The sequence below is a fragment of the Symsagittifera roscoffensis genome, chromosome 1, assembly GCF_963678635.1.
Source record: "Symsagittifera roscoffensis chromosome 1, txSymRosc1.1, whole genome shotgun sequence".
Classification (NCBI taxonomy): domain Eukaryota; kingdom Metazoa; phylum Xenacoelomorpha; order Acoela; family Convolutidae; genus Symsagittifera; species Symsagittifera roscoffensis.
In genome coordinates this window covers 24280337-24300602 of record NC_087062.1, presented here as the reverse complement: position 1 = coordinate 24300602, position 20266 = coordinate 24280337, and the positions used below count along the sequence as shown (strand labels likewise).

Below are 20266 nucleotides of genomic sequence, written 5' to 3'. Positions count from 1 at the left end.
TTTCGCATTTCAATGTTTTGAAGACACTATTGACCGCTCATCTAGTTAAACGTTTGTGTGTTCTTTTTAAACAAAGAATCAGATGCCCTCACTGGAAATTCAGAAAAAAATTTGATTATTATTAGGTCCTCGTATTATTTGGAAACATAAAGGTCAACTGAAAAAAGTAAATGCATATCCTGAATCCTCAGTTTTTGGCGGCAACTTTTTTGCGTAGAATCTGAAGATAACCAGTTGCTGTGCAAGCGGCAGAAATTTTTTCCAAGTTGGTGTTTTTGTGCGTGGTTATGATGAGAAAACTTTTCGAACGCGTAGAACATAAGTGAATTAAGCTTTAATTGACGACTGATGTCTCGAATTTTATATTTTGCCCGGAGCAGCCAACCTTGAGAAAAAGTTAGTTTTTTTTTATTTATTGAATGTATTCATAAAGCTACTCGCTTGTTTTCCTCGCTCAGAATTAAAATCAAATTCAAATTTATGTAATTAATTTTTCTCAAATATTTTCTGGGTTTTTTAAAAAATTACGACTGCCCGGGTTGCCGTCCATACAAAAAAAAGTCTATCATACAATTTCATATACAGTCTAGGGAAAAAATGCTTATCATACATTTTTCATAGAAGTAAATTGTATGACAAGCCCTTTTTTCAAACGAAAGTTGTCTTAAATTGGTTGAAAACATAAACAAAGCACATCGTTTGCAGTTTGTTTACACATGAGCAACTTTAATGGCAAAAGTATATGAAATTGTGTGATAAGCATTTTTTACTGTAAAATATTTGAGGTAACTTTTTATATTTCATCCATTTTTTGGTTGCAAACGTGCTTCTGTGCTCGGGTATCCGTTTTACATTAAAAAATTTTATAAAAACATTTACTGTTTTTTATTCTACAAGTTTTCAATTTAACAAGTTTCTAAAACAAAATTGTAAATTTGTTAAAGAAACAGGCCTCTCTTCTCGAGCACCGAACTTTTAAAACCAATTTTTTGGCCTAATACAAAAATTTAAGTTCTTGGTATATATCTCTTTGTGAAAAGTTAATATCACCAAATGATGTTTATCTGCGTGGTAACTGCCAATTACACTCTTGATTTTCTTATGACAGAAAATCCTCGATTTGTGTTGCGGATGCTTTTGCTATTTCAAAAAAATTTGTGATAAAAATATGGCATAAACTTGTTATTTATTTCCAAATATCGCAAAAAAGCCTATTATAAAATTTCAGAGTATGGAAAAAATGCTTATCGTACTATTTTCTTACTATTTTTTTGATATATGAAGTTGATCCAAATAGTATGCTAAGCATTTTTTTCATAGAGTGAAATTGTATGATCGGCATGTTTTGTCAACCCTTCAGTATGATAAATGACTCGATCCATTCCGCTGATTTATTTAGATACCTGATTTTGATTGAAAAAAAACAACACCCGAAGACAAAGTTCCTTACCATTTTCAATGTATATAATCCCCAGACACAATATATTTTCGATTCGAGATTCTTAACTCTCTGCCACCTAACTTATAGACTTTCTTTTATGAGAAAAATTTGGTTTTTGTGTTTTTGGTCATAACACCAAACCTTAAGTGAAGCTCAAGAACTTTTTAACTTTTCTTTTACTCGAAAAATGATAGTCGAACAATTCTAGTTTCGGAAAAAAAATTTTATCGTTGAGTTTTTATTCTATTATTTGTACGTCTAGCATCTTTTAGCGAATAAAACTTTTTTAGCGTTTTTTTCTCAGCCCCAGTACCCTAGCCATCAGTTAGGGAAGTTGAAACCCTTCAGTTAGACTGATGTTCATTGATGGGATCAACAATGCCAAACAAGTTTTAAATGTGAGCCTTTGTTCTGATCTTCTTGCTTTCTACTCAAATTTCAGTTGTTTTTCTCTCCAATTATAGCTCTTACCTTTCAGCAGCTAATCTTTGCAAACCACTCATATTACACCTTTTTTTACAGAAAATTCATAACCGGTCATCCAATAAAAATCTTATAGAAACTGGTACAATTTTGAACTATTGGAAAAACGCAATGATTTGAAAATATAAGACCACTATGAAATTGAAAACATTTTGAGTTCAAAGAAATCAAACAATAAAGCCACCGGGCTATTTATTTTTTCAATATTGATCATGCCATATTATTGTTTATGCGCAGTGTCCTCAAAATACAATAGTCAGTTCTGTTGTAGCAAACTCTAACTGTGTTTCACGAGTCAACGGGTTTGATAATATTCATTCGCTACACAAAACATTCTTAAGGGCTTATGATTTTGTTCGCGCTCATTGAGCCTACCAGCTAATTCATCCAGCAGCTGGTTAAAAATAAAAAAAAAAAACAGTTGACTTTGAAAGTAACAAAGTAGCAGGAAACTTTCAATTTATTTTGAAGAGTCAGCAATTTTTCTACAACAATAAAAATAATAGCAAACTATCTGTCTGAAAAATTTTCTGACCATTATCTTATAGCGTTATTTTTTGTCAAATCCCTGAAAATTGAAACTCGTCAATTTTCTTTTTCCAGATTGATCAAGTGAAATATTGATTAACAATGGAGGCTTGATTAAAATTTACCTTGTATGAACAATTTTTCATTATAGACTCCTTCCTTTTTATTCTTCGAGCTGGTGGCAAATTTTCTTGGAGGGCTTAATCAAATTTACAGACCAAATTTATCTTTCTTCATTCTCGCATCCTCAATTTGCAGACCAAATTTATCCTTTTCCATTTTCCTAAAAACACAATCAGATATTGTCTTCCTTGTCGTTATTGTAGCAATCAAAAACTGTCGTGCAATTGTTCATTTTGATTTAGAATTTTTTTATTTTACTTATTGGTTTTTGAACGTTTTTTGTACGTATTGATAACAACCGCAAAAAAAAAATAAAAACTAAATTGAATATACTTTTTTGCGACGTTTTGGGCATAGTAATTTGTCGTAAATGTCGAATTTGTGCCGTTATTATTATTATTAGTTGGTCTCGGGTACAAATTGGTCGCGACTTGGGGTCGGCAAACATGGCAGTGACGAAACTTGTGGCCGTTATTCGGGCCATTTTGAGGCCTTCAATAAGTCCCAAGGAAAAAGATAACTCGCTGCTGACGCCCAGGTTAGTTCCTGACGCTTCGTGCAATTTGGGATACAGGAAATTTTGATTTGATTAAAATGTTGATAATTCTAAATGGTTAAATGGTTTAAAAATATATTGTTTAAGGTCATTTGTGTACAAAACTGAAAGCAAAATGTGAACTTCTTTTCATCACTTCGAATCATAAGTCATTGTTTAACTTTTTAAAAATTGACAGGTAAATGGAAATATTAGACAATATGGCACAATAAGAATGAGAAAAATTCTGTTGTGCTTTGGAGGTTTGACAACAAAAATTTTGTTTTCAGGTTCGACAACATCGAATTAGAACACGATTACAACAGGAGCACAGATAAGATCAGAAACTTCCGACGACAAATGTTTAACCTAGCTACAATTATTCTTCTACTCGGTGTCTTCTTGACTAACTTCTTTCGTTTTTTCAGTAGTTCTAATCACAACTCGTCAGTAATTGATACAACCAAACTTATTACTGACTTTATATTGATTACTTTATTTTCAGCCTTGTTAGTTTTAGAGCTAATGAATGAAAGATATGAAATTATTGATTACAAGATTTTAGCAAAAGAGACAAAAAACTCTATCCACATGGCAATCATTTACATCATTCTTTTACTTTTCTCTTGCAGTCAAATTGCTGCCCTTCATGCAAACGATTCGAGGTTTGGGTAAATTGTTTTTCAGAACGCACCACACGGGACTGCTCGTATTGGGGCGCAGTCCTAGACGTTTTGACTACCTTTTAAGTATTTTTTTTTGTTAAAAAAGGATTAAAATGAAGAAAAAAAATGTTTGAAAAATCGAGAACTTCGTTTTTTTTTTAAATTTTCCACTCACACATACCAAAATGGAATTTCAAGTTCAAAATACCAAAATAATATGATTTTACCTTGAAATGCGTTATTTGGACCAATTCAATTCGGAATGATTTTTCAGCCAAATTAATTCGACGCTTACGATTTGCGTTAAGAAAGCGTTAGTAAATAGTGCGCATTAATGATCCCATATTAGCTGAATTTGCAGTTTTCAATCCCTCATCAAAAATAATCACAGGTAGAATAAATTATTGAGGTAGAATATCTCAATTATAATATATGCATTTCGAGCAAACAGTTGAGATTTTGTTTTTTGCTGTTTTTGCAATACACAATTATATTTAGATGTTTAGTTCCCGGGTTGACCTCGATAGACCGATTACGTTTATCATAAAATTCAACAAATTAACTCTATGAAAAAATGTTCATCAAACAAAATTTATACTTGTTACTAAAATGAAGTCATCAAAATTTCAAAGAGCTTGTTCTTGAATAGGCATAAACTTCAATGTACCGTCATAAATAACAAAGAAAAACTTTTGTCAAAAAAATGCTAGTCATACAATTTCTGTATATGGAAGTACTATGACTAGCATTTTTTGATGGCGACAGCAAAAGTTTTTCAAAGTAGTATCGAAGTAGCGCCAAAAATTTTTTCCAAACGCAAAACGAATTTTGTATTGGATAACATAATCCTGGATACACAAAAGTTTTTTTTTCGTTTCTCAGGATAATTTTTTTTCAAAAACGCTCAAAACCTTATCTAGTTTATATGGCATGTTTTTGTATGCCTTGATCAATGCATGGTTAAGTAAAAATTCAAACTTAGAAAACTCACCTATGAAAGTTTTTGCGAAAAAATTGAAAGTTTGATACTCTCATAATATCACTTGGTTATGAAAAAACTAAGTCAAATCAGGCCGTTTTCGATTCATTGTAATCGCAAAACGGTCAAATCTTTGGTTACTTTGTTTTTGAGCAACCAAGGACTTTGCCATTTGTGTTCGATTACGAACACAACCCGAAAATTTTTAAAAGTCAAATTTTATAAAAAATCAAATCTTTTGGTTTATGGAAAAATGCAAGTCATACAGTTTCCATATGTGAAAAATCACTGATGATAGACTTTTCATGCATTTTACTGTACTTATGGAATTGCATAAAAAGTGTATGATTAGAATTTTTGCATATATGAAAATTGTATGATTAGCATTTTTGTTCAACCCGGGTTAGCGGTAAAAAAGTATCCAAAAAATTCAACAAATAAAAACAAAACTTATTTTTTTGTTCAACTATTTTTAAAAATTTCAAGATTCAAAAAATCAAAAAAATTGCCGAAAAACAGTTTGAAAAAATTTCTATACGATAGAAACAAAAAAAAGTTTGGAAAAGTTCAATTTTTTTCCAAACTTATGCATGTGAAAATATTTAGATTGTGGGTATAATGATTTTTAACAAACATTCCAAAACCAAAAAATTTCGAACAAACATTTCCAAAACCAAAAAGAATCATTTTCCAATTAAAATTCGCTTTTCTACCAAACTAGCAGTTCAAAAAATTTTCGGGGATATAAAAAAATCAAATTTTACGAATCATGTCATATAGTTTTGGATGGGTTGTCGGTAGGGTTCAGGTATAGACTGAAAAAGGAAATCCTACAAATCTGCAAAAAAAACGAACTCTAAAAAGTAAGTCGGCTCATTGGTTAACTCATGCAGCACAACGAGTCTTCTGTCCTTAACGTTACTTTACTCCGTGACAGCGGAGAATTTTGGAACTGGTTAAAAAAAGTTATTGAAATTATAAACAAAAAATCATGGAATGTTTTACAACTTTCTTTAAAGAAAAATTCCTATCTTGGAGCCTCCCCATTCTTAGAGCCTAGTTTAGTGAGAAATTGTAAAACTCTTACTAGAAAATTTCTAAGGTCATGACCTTTGGTCAACTCGGGGACTTTTAAAGTTCAAACTACTACCGCAACTCTGAAGATTATCTCAGGTTTTTGGAAACACATTTCAGCAGGTCACCAGTTTACTAAATCCCGGCTAGTAGCCAACAGAAGCTCTAAAATTTAGAACTACCTGAAATAGCCCAAAAAAACTGTCTCAGAAGGTTTGATTTTTTCAGATCTGAAGTAACCAAGAAAAACAAATCTTCAGATATGAAGTTAGATTTGAAATAATTCATTCTTAAAGTATCCAAGCGTTATTTTATCTTATCGCAACCATTTCAGATCTGAAATTCTGAAAGCATGTTCTTTTCCCATTTATGCATTCTTGCCAAAAAATGAGATCGAATGCTTCAATTGACGATTTCTTAGCCCAAAAACATTAAACGTCTCTAATATTTTTCGCTTTAAGTTTTTTTTAATTAGAAAAACATTAATTTTCTAACGCTTGTTTGTCTTTGTATTTGTCATCTTTTGTGAGTTTTTGTAAATTTTCAGCAATTTAAAAAAAAACAAGAATCATGAAAGTTCAAAGAAATAGGGCTCTTATTTTTTGATAAAAAGTGTTCCAGTTTAAAAAGATTTTAATTTTTGTTACGATAAACCGATAACTTTTTTTTACAAACGCGCTCTGCTAAAATTTTTAAAGGTCAAATTGAACTAGAAACAAATTTTCTTGAGTCTAGGACAACAGAACGACGGGGCTTCAATAAGACGGGACTTTAGCCAAAACTTGGATTTTAAAAAAGTTTTTTTTCAAAGTTTCAGGCAAGTTTATTAAGCGGTAACCACGACAATTCTCCTTTTAGAAATGGCCTCATTCGCGCTAGATTTTCATGGAAAATAATCAATAATAATGGATTATATCCACAAAAAATTAACCCATATAATCAATTTTAAGACCCATTCAACCATAAAAACGGATTTTTAAGGGAATTTAATCGAGTATTTTCAATATTCGAAAATCCATTTAAATCCAAGAAATCATTATTATCCAATTTTATTCTAACAAAAAATTCAACTAAATTCCATTTTTAATCTCTTTTAATCAATCATTTTTTGTTTTTGTGTTGACTGACACTGAAAACATAATATAATCGATATTTATCAATGAAACTTCAGTGCTGACAGTTAGTTAAGTTACAACAGCTGGATTTTGAAATGCTTAATTTATGCACATGAAAAACGCCTTCAACGATTTTTTTTGAAATTCTTTAACATCAATTGGAGGCTCAAAATTTATGAACAAGTCAATAACTGGTAATAAAAGATCATGAAATTGAGAAATTCTTCAAAACAATTTCATATTTTATGACTTTTGAGAAAATGTTCGGCTTGAAGTCACTTTTTTTACTAATTGGTTTGAAGTCCCGCCAGTTTGATGTCCGGCGCCCAGTTTTTTGGTATCTGGGAAAACGCAGAATGTTCTGACTGACCTCTCTGATTTTCTTGATAGAGCTTTAAAATTGTAAGTTTTCAATCTTTTGTTTGTTTCTTTTTCTGTGGCCCATATAAGAGTTTATAATAGACTGTATAAGGACAGTTTGTTAAGTAATTATTGTGGGACCATCTTCCACCGTTTTTGAAGATATCATCAATTATTATGTAGCTATAAATTAGTTCTCATGAAGGGAACAGACTCGATTATTATTTTCACAAATCTTAACAAAAAACCCTATCCAAACACCAAAAGGCCATTTAGCTGCCTATCGAGTGGTGTCTTCAAATCTCGAGGAGCTTGATATTTTTTCAGGTGTTCAAGCATCAGCTTCTCAATGGACGCATTCACGTTCTCAACAATTGTCTTCACCTCGTGTTTTCTCCATTACGTTTCAAATTTCCGCTTCTGGCTCGCATCTTCGCTCTCTATCTTCCACAGTTTAATCACCCTCGTCGCAAACCAAATTAGCGTCCGGATAAATTTTGATGATAATGGACTAGGACATGAACTCTTAGGAAGTGCACAGGAGGCAATGCTGAGTTTTGCAACAGGTATTGTTTATGATTTAGGCAAAAAAATATCAGTTGTTATTTACGATAAGTTTTTAAAGAGGAAAAACAAAACATATTGGTCAGTCATATCGCTTTCCTTGCCTACAAAAACCCGATAAAAATTCAGATTTTTTTGCACAGCTTAATCTTATTCGCCCAACAATATGCGATTGAATTACCCGATTGTCAATAAAAAGAAAGTTCAAATATTATGAGCAAAAAATAGCAGAAAAAAAAACAAAATGTTCTCGCAGTCTTCAATAAAGATGGCATTTTTTTTGTTTTTCTTGCTCGTTCGTTCCATGAAATAAATTACAAATGTTTAGTCAAGGAAATATTTAATTAATCGCAAAAATAGGAAAAAATACTAAAATCTTCCCCACTGAAATTTCTTGGCTCGATTTTTTTCTATTACTTAATGGAAAACAACAGCAGGGGGCAATTTATTGGGATATACGGAAAAATGCTTGGGAGCATGAAATATCGATTAACTACTTCACAATCATCATTGTCCAGTTCCAGCCTTCTCAAAATCTCAATTGGATCTTTTTCGTGTAGATTTCTGGATGTGCCTCATGTTCAACCTTATTTTGATGCATCTATCTCACGTGACATGTAGCAGACAGCGCATTCTGTTTCTAACCGAAGCTCACAAGTTGATCACACTTCAAGTTCTCAGACAGGAGAAGGAGAACTTGGAGAACATGCTGATGTCTGTGATGCCTCGCAATCTGGCACTGCAGAGTCTGGCTGACATGAATAATAGTGAGACAGTGCCCAGAGATTCCGCAAGAGGGACAAGGGGCAATAAATCTCCATCACATGCTCAACAACAGTCTGTTCTATATACTTTATTTCGCTGAATTTTGAAGTTACTGTTTGGGATGAGGAAAAAACTTTTTTCATCTGAACGCTGTTCAGCTAAAAGGAAATTACCTTTTTCTCGGAATTTATTCTCAGTTCATTGACTGTTTGTCGAAAGAAAAAAACTTGTAAATGATGCTTGAATTAAGTGATACATTAACCATTAGAATGATTATTTCTGAAATGAACAAGAGTCATCTGAAAAATAAAAACACGTTTAGTCCGCGTATTTGCGTGGTTTTTTATGACGACACAAAACCAGCTCGCGACAATTGTCAGAAAGATGTGCCTGCTAGCTTCTTGACATTAGATGAAAGTCAAAGTTTTTTCGTGCAGGGAACTGCAGAGGTCGACATGGAATAGGTTCCGGAAGCTGAAGGTGGAGCTGAAGGAGAATGTGAGCATCCTGTTTGCAGACATAGTGGGCTTCACAGACATGAGTAGTGGGAAGAGTGCGGCAGAATTAGTGGATCTACTGAATGACCTCTACGGCAGGTAAGAGCCCAGGCCCTATCAATTATTTTCCGAAGGGAGGAGGAAGGAGGGCCCTCAAACCCGGTTCAAATCTAGATGCATTTTACAGTGACCACTCATTGTTAAGATTTTTACCCCTGCCAGCTGAAAAACAGAAAAACAGTTTGGAGTCAAAAATGACCTGATACGACAAACTTAATGGTTTTAAGGTATAATGATAATTTTGTTCATTCAAATGTTGTTTATCTTCCAGGTTCGATGAGTTATGCGAGCAGTGTCGTTGTGAAAAGATAGCCACTCTGGGAGACTGCTACTACTGCGTCTCCGGATGCGTCACCCCACAAACTGACCACGCCAAGTAAGAAAAAGGCCAACTTGGGTTAAAGTTGACTTGCAATGCAGAAATCTATCACAACTGTTTCAATTTTCGGCATCTACCCGCCCCGAGCGCCCATGGATCGACTATTTTGTCATAATATGGTCAGCTTCTATAAATTTGCAAAATAATCGATTATAATCCATAAAAAATGGATTATTTTCATAGTATTTTTATGTCAATATAAACCGTTATAATAATTTATAATCCTTTCAAAAATGGATTATTATCTTTATAGTTTTTATGCCAATATAATGCATTATAATCATTTATAATCGGTTATAATGGATTTTTCGAGACGTTATTCATGAAAATTACAATTTTTTTCAAAGTTATCTCGTTTCCTGTTTACTGCAGTTGTTACGTACGTTTCTCAAAATTTTACATTTCACATTTAAAAAGCTATCTACTTCACCGTACCCCCCTTCCCAGTTTACCTTACCACCCCCCCCCCCCCCCTCAGTTTAATTTACCCCCCCGACTCAGTTTAATTTACCCCCCTCCCCACCCACCGGCTAGTTTACAACAACTGCCAGTCGCCCACCCCCACTTATAGTTGAACAAGGTGGGGGGTTTTTTATTAGTTGATTTTGCGAGGGGGTTAATGATTGACTCTTTAGTTGGGGGAGGTAAAATAACTTGAGGGGGTGACGTTGAGACATGGCATTTAGTAAAAACATAGCTTACATTTTGCAAATTTCCTACAAAATTTACAAATTTAATCGAATTTAGTTCTAAAAATAACAGGGATTATAATCGATTATAATGGATTTTTATTTCAAAAATAATCGATTATATTGGATTATCTTGGCAAAAATAATTGACTTCTCTGCCAAAAAATAATGGATTATAATCGATTTTAATGGGGTTATAATGGATTTTTTTTTGAAAAATCATCGATTTAAATGGCAATACATAATCAAGTTCGTGGTCTGAATTTTACATCTATAATGGATTATAATGGATTGTTTTTGTGTCGGGAATCCATTATAATCGATTAGAATCCTTGGGCGCTCGGTGCGGGTGTCAATCATTTATCTTGCACTCGAAGAGCACTTTCAACGATGTTCATCATGATTCAACTCTGAAACTTAGATAAAAATTACATTGATGACTCAATGGAAATTTTCTTATGGTGGAACTGATTTGATCAAAAAAGTATTACGCATCGAAATTTTTCGTCAGAGAGTTTATCGAGCAGCAACCATTTTTGGAGAGTTGCTTACCGCAAATAAACGTTTCAGGAGGTTTTTTTTCGTTTTTTTCTCACCCAAGTGGTCCCGCAATATAAAACTGGAATACTTTAGGAATATTTTTATCGGAATGTTTTTTAAGAATATTTTTTACTTTAATAATATTTTCATACCAATATTTTTAAGTCAGCATTTTGCTTTGTTTTTTGCAGAAAAGGTTTTACGCAAAATTTGTAAATCTAATTGAAAAATTAGATTTTAGCTATAAGGCATTCAGTTCAGCTACTCCTTTCTTTCGTTCTGGTCAAACATTATCCCAACTTAGCATGTGAAAATTATACGTTTACTACTTTCATGGATGTTTTATTAATAATTGGACCTATTCATGTTATGAATTTTGGCTTGTACATTTTTTTATATGCACAACATTACAATTCACAAACTGTGCGTTTTGTGAATTGTAAGTGGATTCCGAAAACAAGCCAAAAACAGAATTGCTGCGGAATCCTCAAGACTTTTTTGATCTTCTTTGCTATTTTTGACTCCACAGACAAACAGCTAAAACACTTCATTGTTCAAGAAAGCTCCAAAAACTGGCAACTTTGCAGAATCCGCAACAAAATTTGCGGAATTCGCAATTGTAAGTGGAATCCGCAAATTGTAAGACGCATCCGCACATTGTACGTGTATTCCGCAAATTGCGAGCGGTATCCGCAAATTGTAAGCGTAATCCGCATAATTTGCGGAATCTACTAATATTTGCGGAACCTCTATTCAACTATTTATGTTCGCTCGTTGCAACAAACTTAATGTACCAATGAACTTTACGTTGCAGGTATTTGTACGCGGAATCCGCAGAAAATTTGTAAAAATACTCCACTTAAAGCTTAAAACATGTTCAAAGACTTGTCTTTGGAATCCAGGAGCTTCCGATCCAAAATTGTGCACCTATCCAGTGCACACAGTTTGGTCTCATAATGAATAAGGATACACAACTTTATTTGCATTGTTTTGACTCTATATGAAGTCTACCTAACTATCTTCGTAGATTAACAAAGTTTTAACTCTCTACATTCTAATTATATATATATATATATATATATATATATATATATATATATATATATATATATGTTTTTGCTATTTCAAACAAAAGCGGATGTAGGGGGTTGGGAAGATGTTTTTTTTCAAGGATTCGACCCATTCGCCAAACAAAGTAAGTCCCTTTTTTGGGGTTATCTTTGAACATCTGTTTTCGGCCGACCAACTCTAAAATTTTTCTAAAAGCGACTCTGGTGCCAATATATTCTTATTTTTTGAACGGCATTTTTGACCTGTTGTTTTCAAAACTTTCCGGCTCTGGGAGCACAAGGAAATTCAAATGGATAGATCAAAAAGAAGTTCAACAAAATTTTTTAAAAATTTTTGAAAATTCGCCCCCGCCCCTGATTTCAAACATTGATGTTGTATTGATAAAATAATGCTGATTCAGCGCTGTAGAGTACAATTTTTTATCAGGAATGAGTCAGATTATAAATATTGGAAGCTCCACAAATTGTAAATTCAACTTCAACCAGGGAAGATTAGTAATTGAAGAACGAAGAGTGAAATTACAAAAAGAACTGAAAGTATTCTCTGACGTGTACCTTCTAAATTTTTTATTGTTTTATTTACTGAAGTCTTGGAAATATTTGAAACTTTCCCTAAAATCATTTGAAAAATAGTCAAATTCATAATCAGCCGAAAAAAAAATTAGCCCTGACGGGTGTTTTTAAAAGGTAATTTTGATTGCAAAAATACGTTTCTGAACGTTTCTGAAAGGTGACTGCTTTTGAAACTTGATAAGCTGCAAAACTTTTTTTTGCTCCAAATTGGACAATATCTCAGTTAAGCTTGAGTAATTTTGGATATGAGGCTTAATGTGAATTTTATCGCAAACATACTGTTCTCCGTACCGAGAAAACTTTTTTTCTGACCTGGAATACTTTATATTTAATCTAATTTTCTGGTCAGAAATTCTTTGAGAAGTGTTTAAACAAAGCAGGTATTTTTCAACATTTTTTTATGTCTCATCTTATTTCTGATCAAAAATTAGCTAAATCTAGGCTATTGCAAGCTAGAAAAAGTGCTCCGGATGTAGCTCGAACTCCCGATCTACGCATTTAAGGGCGGCTGTGCTAACCGTTATGCCACATGACCTAACATTATATGACAGTTTTAGCAACCAGAAAAAGCAACGATGTTATGACGAGTGTTTATTTGCATTGTATTGCTACGTCTATTGTGTATACTCGAAGCATGTTTATCTCGTTGCGGTTGAGCAGTGAAATGATTTCTGGTTATGTCTTTGCAGAAATTGTTTATTTCTACACTAAGAAAGAAATAGATTGTTTTTGTACAAAAAAAACAAAAAGTGTGGCTAGGTAATCTAAATAACATTTCTATCTCGAAAAACAGCCTTCGCTGGGTACAGGTTTGCACCAATTTTGATTTTTTTCAAAATGAAAAATTTTGAAGTATGAGATATAGCTTTATAGAAAATACAACATTAGTGGCACTTAAAGGAATGACTTCTGGTTTGCAAAAAATTGCAGGGAGTAAATTATCTCCTTAAGCTTTGAAACAGAAACCACTTTAGTTAGCAACTCAAACAATTTGATGTTGTTAATATAAAATACCAATGAAATGTTCAAAAGACAGCTCGTCTTGGCGAGGCACTGAATTTTTCGGCTGTCAGTCAAAGTATCTGAATAATATTTGATCTGAGGTTTGAATTTATAATATTTTAGAAACCTCCTCCGCACAGTGCAATTTAGAACGCGTTAGAGAAAACGTGGAAGCTTGGTGATAATCAAATTATTAAAGGTTGAATTTTCAAACCCCTTTAAATGAAAGGAAATTGTTGGATGTAATTTTTTAAAGTGAGTTAATTTGAATGAAAATATTTAGAGCATTGTCCATTAAATTACTTTTTTAAGACAAATATTGGTATTGTTTTTAGGAAAAAGTCTGAATTATATGAATGTCAATGAAAATTGAAATCAAAATTGAATCAACCAAAATCACCTGATCTCGTTTTCACTCTTAGGAACAATAACATTTCTACTAATGACGGTTTCACAATAAAACCGAAATGCTGATAAAGTATTTGAGCTGAGGTAAGGAAACTTTTACGCGTAAATTTGTTAAAAATGGACAAAAATTTTGATTTCAACCAGTCTTTTTATACCATCGCACGACCTAGCACCGTGGTACTTTCAAGCTTGCACTTTAATCAAAACCTTTAAATCTGAGAAAAAAAAACAAGTTTGAGTTGTTGAGGTCAAAACTTTGAAACAATGACATTCACAGAGTTTATTGTTTTGATTTTCGATACGAAAGTAATGGAATATTTGTGCTCGGGGTGAGTTTTTTTCTTCAGACAAATTTCGACTTTTTAACTAGTCATTGTTGACAGAATTTTTTTATATCATTCAAAAAATATTGTTGTCTTGAGCTTAAATTTGAAAAGATATTTCACCTGTAGCCATTTTTGGTAGAGTTATGGGGGTTTAAAGATTGCCATTTTTGCCAATTTGGGACTATTAATATGCGATATATTTCGCGCTATTAACGCGTGAGCGCAGATTTAATCCGTCGTGGAAATCGTTCCAAATTGGCTGAGAGAAGCTTACTTGTCATAATTGATTTGTTAATAGGAGGCGAAATCCATTCTTTTGTACTTTATATGGCATTTTTTGGGGGGGGGGGGGGGAATTTCAAATCTTTCATTATATTAACGCTCACGCTATTAACGCGTGAGCGCAGATTTAATCCGTCGTGGAAATCGTTCCAAATTGGCTGAGAGAAGTTTACTTGTCGTAATTGATTTGTTAATAGGAGCGAAATCTATTCTTTTGTACTTAATATGGCATTTGGGGGGGGAAAATTTCAAATCTTTCATTATATTTTTTTATATTTAATTTTTTTAATGTTATTACTGCTCCATAAACCTTAAAAGGCAGCCGGAACATTCAGGCCTTCGCCCTGATACGAGCAGTCTTGTTATTCCTAAAACACAATGCTCGAGCACACACTCCCAGCTGTATTTTTGATAGGTCAAAAAAAATTTAATGAAAAAATGTTCTCTTTGATGGTAGGAAACAAATTTTTTGTCTTTGGCTTTTGTTTTAAAGTTATTCACTAAAGCTGCATGTTAAATACAGTAGGAAGTACAGTTAACAGATAGTGAACAAATGATCAATTTGATATTTGATGGTAGCAAAAAAATACTTTGAACTATTGAAACTTTTGTAGGTGTAACATAATGCTAGATGTAGATCCTCAACTTTTGAAGTAGGTTCCGTCCAAAATGGTCCTTGAAATTGGGCATTTTTGACAGTAAGAGCCTGGAAGTTTTGCCCACTAGTGTACGTGAAAAAAACTAAATATTCTTAATAAAAACAAAAAACTTAATTCAATGACAAATCAAACTGAGCAAAATTATTTTCATTCAGAATTACTTAAAGAAAAAGACGCCAACTTCACTAACGGACAAAAAGGACGCAAACTCAGTTTCTGATTCTTTTTTGAGCGTCTATTTATAAGGACCATTCATAAAAGCGTCTGTATTTAATGATAATTCCAAAGAGCACCATTTGAGTTTCTTGAATCTTTTCACATTGACTGAGAGCGAATGATTTGCGCTGCCATCTATAAATATTTTGAATTTTAGTTTTACGGACTTGCAAGTTTATTCCGGTTTTGACATTGTCACTTAAAAACATATGCAAGTTTTCCCAACGGCAAGAAGAATTTCAATGGTCGGAATTTCACAATAACACTCCTTAATGAAAGCATTTCCTTGCTTCACTCAGTTTCAAATGCATGGACAAAACACTTTGAATCACTGACAAACTAAGATTTTCATGCGTGGCAAAAATTTTACAACAGATGTTGAAAAGTGGAAATTTCAAAACCCGAATTAACTAATAATTCGTTGCAACCAAAAACTGATACTTTTACAGAGGATAGATAAGATCATTTTCTGTCTGAGTCGATGTCTTATTTTCGCTGAAACTCTAAATTAATGGATATTATACAGAACTGACTTTGAAAATAAAATTTAAGAGTAAACATCTGACTTTGCGTTTGATTTTGAGCCTCATTTTACATCTAGCCTTATCTCATGTACATAACCGAAAATTGCCATTTGACTTTATTATAAATGAAGCTTCTTTTCCAAAATCAAAATTGCCTTAAAAGAGTAAAACTGGGGGCACAAGGTTGGTAAGGACATCAAACCAAGCTTTCATCTGATTTACTCGAGTCTTCAAATTAACTGATCAAAGGATCGTTGAATGGCAGTATTAAAAAGAAACTGGAAGGCATTTTAGAAGGCATTCAGATAATAAGTATATCATTATATCGTTTTTTTTCCAATCATTTACTCCCGAGGAAAAGCTCATTTTTAATCATGAAATAGTTTTTATTTTTATTAGGAAAAAACACAAAAGCCTTTTGAAGTTTTGTGCCAAAGAGCCGATCTATAAAAGCTTTAGTTTTGAAGTCTTGTATCTAAAAACCGATCACTAAGAAGTAAACCCTAGCCTTTAGTGGTAGCTTTTCAAACGAAACCTGAAATTTCAAACGCAATTGCTCCTAATATTTCAATTCCGTTGACACGGTTAAGGATACACTTCCCGCATAGGGAATATCTAATTAAGCGCTGACAATTTTAAAACCTCCAGCCAAATCCCTTTCCCTGCTCCATTTTTGAGGAGCTTATGGGTGCACAATGGGTAAATGGCATGAAATAAAGTCATTATACATCGGCGGGATGATGAAACATTATTTTGACATTAGCTGAGATGAGAACTTAGTTGATCTGAGCGGAATTGGTAAGAACCTAATTGAGACTTATTTTTGACGGTTGCCGTTTGAAGGAAGTGAAATGAGGGTCTTAATTCCGTTAATGAGGTAAAATGGATAACTTTGATGACAATTATTTCATCTAAAAATGGCTCTTTCAGCAAATATTATTTAGTTTTTCTAAGAAACATACTTCAGCTGTTTTCTTAAAAAGAAAAATCAACCGGTATATCAAAACAAAAATAAAAATTTTTTAAAACCGCTCGAAGAGTTGACATGCAGGTTCAGTATTGTTAGCAAATTTACCTAAAGCTTGAGCTCACAAACGGCATTCAATTTTATAATTAAACAAGACTGCTCGTATCAGGGCGAAGCCCTGAATGTTCCGACTGCCTTTTAATGTTTATGGAGCAGTAATAACATAAACAACATAAAAAAATTAAATGAAATAAAATAAAATGAAATTTTTTTTTCTAAAATTTGAAAATTTTTGTATAAAAATCATCCCCCCACATGCCATATAAAGTACAAAACAATAGATTTCGCTCCTTGTAATGAAAGAATTATGGCAAATAAGCGTCTTTCAACCAATTTGGAACGATTTCTAAGACGGATTAACTCTCCGCTTACGCGTTAATAGCGCGAATTATATCGCGCGTTAATTGTCCCAAATTGGTCAAAATGGGAATCTTTAAACCCTCATTACTTTACGAAAAATGATCACAGGTGAAATATATTTTCAAATTTAAGCTCAGGACAACAATAGCTTTCGAATGATCTAAAAAAATTCCGGCAAAAATGGCTAGTTAAAAAGTCGAAATTTGTCTGAAGAAAAAAAAAACCCACCCCGAGCAAAAATATTCCGTTACTTTCGTACCGAAAGCCGGAACAAAAGCATAATTGTCCAGGTCAGAGGCCCGCGACTTAAGTAAAAACGGTCGCCCGAAGGATATAGCGCGACCGAAAGATTTTCCAGGCGCGCAGAGTCGGCGCCTTACGTCGAGAAAGTCCGGAAATTCGACTAAAGCAATTAGTCTTAGTCGTCGTCTGTATACTTTAAAACAAAATACGTTATTAGTAAAGAGTACTAACGATTTCTTGAATCTTAATTGTTTGATACATGGCGGTGAGTTAAACGGAAAAATACTAGGTTAAATTTTCAAAAAATTTCTTTTCGTCTATGAAAATCTAGCAGTCAATTGGTCTATTTTTCAACTAGGGCTGTAGACAGAAGGGTCAATTAAGAATATACTCTAGGGGAGTGTACATGCACACAGGGGAGTAGATTGATACCTTTTTTTGAAAATCAGTAGAGGTTTCTAAAGTAGACTTAAGTTTTTCCAATATATTTGGAAAGATTTTTCCATAATGAAAAAAAAATCAAACGACCCAAATTTAGGTCATTAAGCCAATTGAAAATGACCCAAACGACTTAAATTTAGATCATTAAGCCAATTGAAAATGAGCCAAAATAATTTGGGCCGAAGAAATTTTTTTAAGCGACATAGAAAGGTGAGTAAAATTTAAAATTTTAGGAGTAAATCAAACGCTCCAAAAGTTATAGAAAAATGCGCGCAGCGAAAAAAAATAAAAGTTTTAAGATGCTGCAACTAAGTCGACTACAGATAAGTAGACAAATAATTGGCCGAGAACATAGTACTTTCCGTTTGAAAAAAAAAAACCAGCTACTGGTCAGGTTCGAACCAAGGATCTTTGAAGTCTCAGGTATATTTTTACCTCCAGGTTAAAATGGTTAGGAAGGCATATAAATTTGAGTTCATTATGAACTAAGATACAAGTGATTCAAGTGATTCTGTTAAACAAGTTGTTAACCCGAAAAAAGTTCTATATTTCAGTTTGATAGCGTTTGCATATCGCAAGAGTAAAAAATTGTTAATTCAATCAAAATGTATCTTGGGAACATGGGTAAAATTTTTTGAAAAAAATCAGTTTTTGCGTCATCCATTCGCTTAAAAATTTTCATTGTATCAAGTTTTCAAAAATTGTTTTCAAAATTTGGCCAACCTCACACACCTTTAAGACATTCAAAACCTGATAAAATCAACCTTATTTGTTTATTATTTTCTACGCCGTAAACGTTAAATTACAAAACCTGCTGTTTCTTTATCATCTTAGCGGTTCCATCTAAAATGAGTCATTGGTAAGTAGCAAATAATTAATAAAAAGCGTCTGAATCAAATGGTATGACGGCAATCAATTTTATATCGGACTGTTTTTGCTTTTTAACGAATTATCCCAGTAGAGTATATTTAATCTATGCTTAATGCTGTTTAAATTGATTGATGTCAGAAAATCAATCACTTATATGTGTGAAAAGAGTCGATTTATGAAAATAAAAAATTTAAAAAAAGTTTTCATGAAAAAAAAAGTGGTAGTTCAACAATACAAAAGGCAAGCAAACCGAAAATTGAATTACCCGCTCAAACAGCCAAAAATCATATCAAAAACGCAACGAGACGGTTGTTACAATCGCAAATTAAAAAAGGTAGCTCGACCAGGGCGATAACTTGAATGTTCCGACTGCGTTTTAATTTCATTGGAGTAATTTGAAAGAGAATAATTGATAAAATCTTCAAAATTTTTTCAAAATTTGATGTTTTTTTAAATTATCTCCCCCACGCTAAATAAAGTACAAAATGATATATTTTGTGTACAGCAAAGTATTGAATGAACCAAAGAGTAAGCCTCAATCCAACTTGGAACGATTTCTTATAGGGATTTAACCTCTGCTTACGCGTTCAAGCACGAAATATATTGCGCGTTAGTTGTCCCCGAATTGAGCATATTGGCAATCTTTAAACACCCATAATTTTACAAAAAGTGGTCACAAGGTCACAGGAAAAAGTTTTTTTGAATTTTAGCTCACGACTACAATAATTTTCGAATGTTATTCAAAATTTTTCCAATAATTGCGTGTTAAAAAGACGAAGTTTGTCTAGGGAAAAAACAACCCGAGTACAAAAATTCCGTCTTTTTCTGCGAAAGTCAGAACAATAAAAGAAGATTAGCTTGAGCAAAAACTATTTTACTCCTATCATTAGGAAGATTTTGAAAATCTTGTTCGTTATTTTATTTACAAAATTTTTTTGTTAGTTGTTTGCATCATATTTTCAGATCAATTTTCCACTTGTTTGCATTTCTAACACAAATTTAAGCACAGAATAAAATTTTATCCAAGATGAAATTGCAACGCATTAGACTGGTGTTTCAGCTTGAAGATATCCCAGTTTAATAACCGTACTGCTTGTGAAATTTCCTGGGGTATCTTTACCTACAAAAAAAACTAAATTTATAACTTCATTTGACTGAACAATATGTTAAAACTGCAAAATTAGGTTGCACTCCTCGTTTGGCTAGTTTTCCCTACAAAACTTGAATCGTATTTTTTTACAGGAAAAGCCTAAAAACATTACAAAAGCAATTTTGTGTGTATCTTTTTGAGTTTTGCTTGAAAAAACTCGGGGGAAATTACGCTAAAAAGCAGTTAGATAGTTTCGACCAATTTTGATCAAAATTGTTTTAAATAATTTTTTGAAAAAAGAGTGTGTTTTTTGATTGAAAACTTTCAGAAAAGATGTAGATTCAGCAGAAAGCAAGATTTTTTGCGTGAGAAAGCTAT

The 20266-nt window shown here is 32.8% G+C and overlaps 3 protein-coding genes across 4 annotated transcripts in view; 2 read left to right on the top strand and 1 right to left on the bottom strand.

Annotated features, from left to right (window-relative positions):
- The window catches only part of LOC134841795 (DNA replication complex GINS protein SLD5-like), a 493875-nt gene that overhangs the window by 170635 nt on the left and 302974 nt on the right, over positions 1-20266 (top strand). The gene's annotated exons all lie outside the window — the stretch shown is intronic.
- Positions 1-20266, bottom strand: part of LOC134841707 (uncharacterized) — a 343993-nt gene that overhangs the window by 321239 nt on the left and 2488 nt on the right. The window lies entirely within an intron of this gene.
- Positions 2048-20266, top strand: part of LOC134841678 (adenylate cyclase type 3-like) — a 34438-nt gene continuing 16219 nt past the window's right edge. The window contains exons 1-6 of the mRNA XM_063857716.1: positions 2048-3113; positions 3401-3775; positions 7631-7869; positions 8428-8704; positions 9070-9228; positions 9461-9565. Coding sequence (XP_063713786.1) covers positions 3022-3113; positions 3401-3775; positions 7631-7869; positions 8428-8704; positions 9070-9228; positions 9461-9565 — 1247 coding nt within the window. The 5' untranslated portion in view covers positions 2048-3021. The remainder of the gene's footprint in view (positions 3114-3400; positions 3776-7630; positions 7870-8427; positions 8705-9069; positions 9229-9460; positions 9566-20266) is intronic.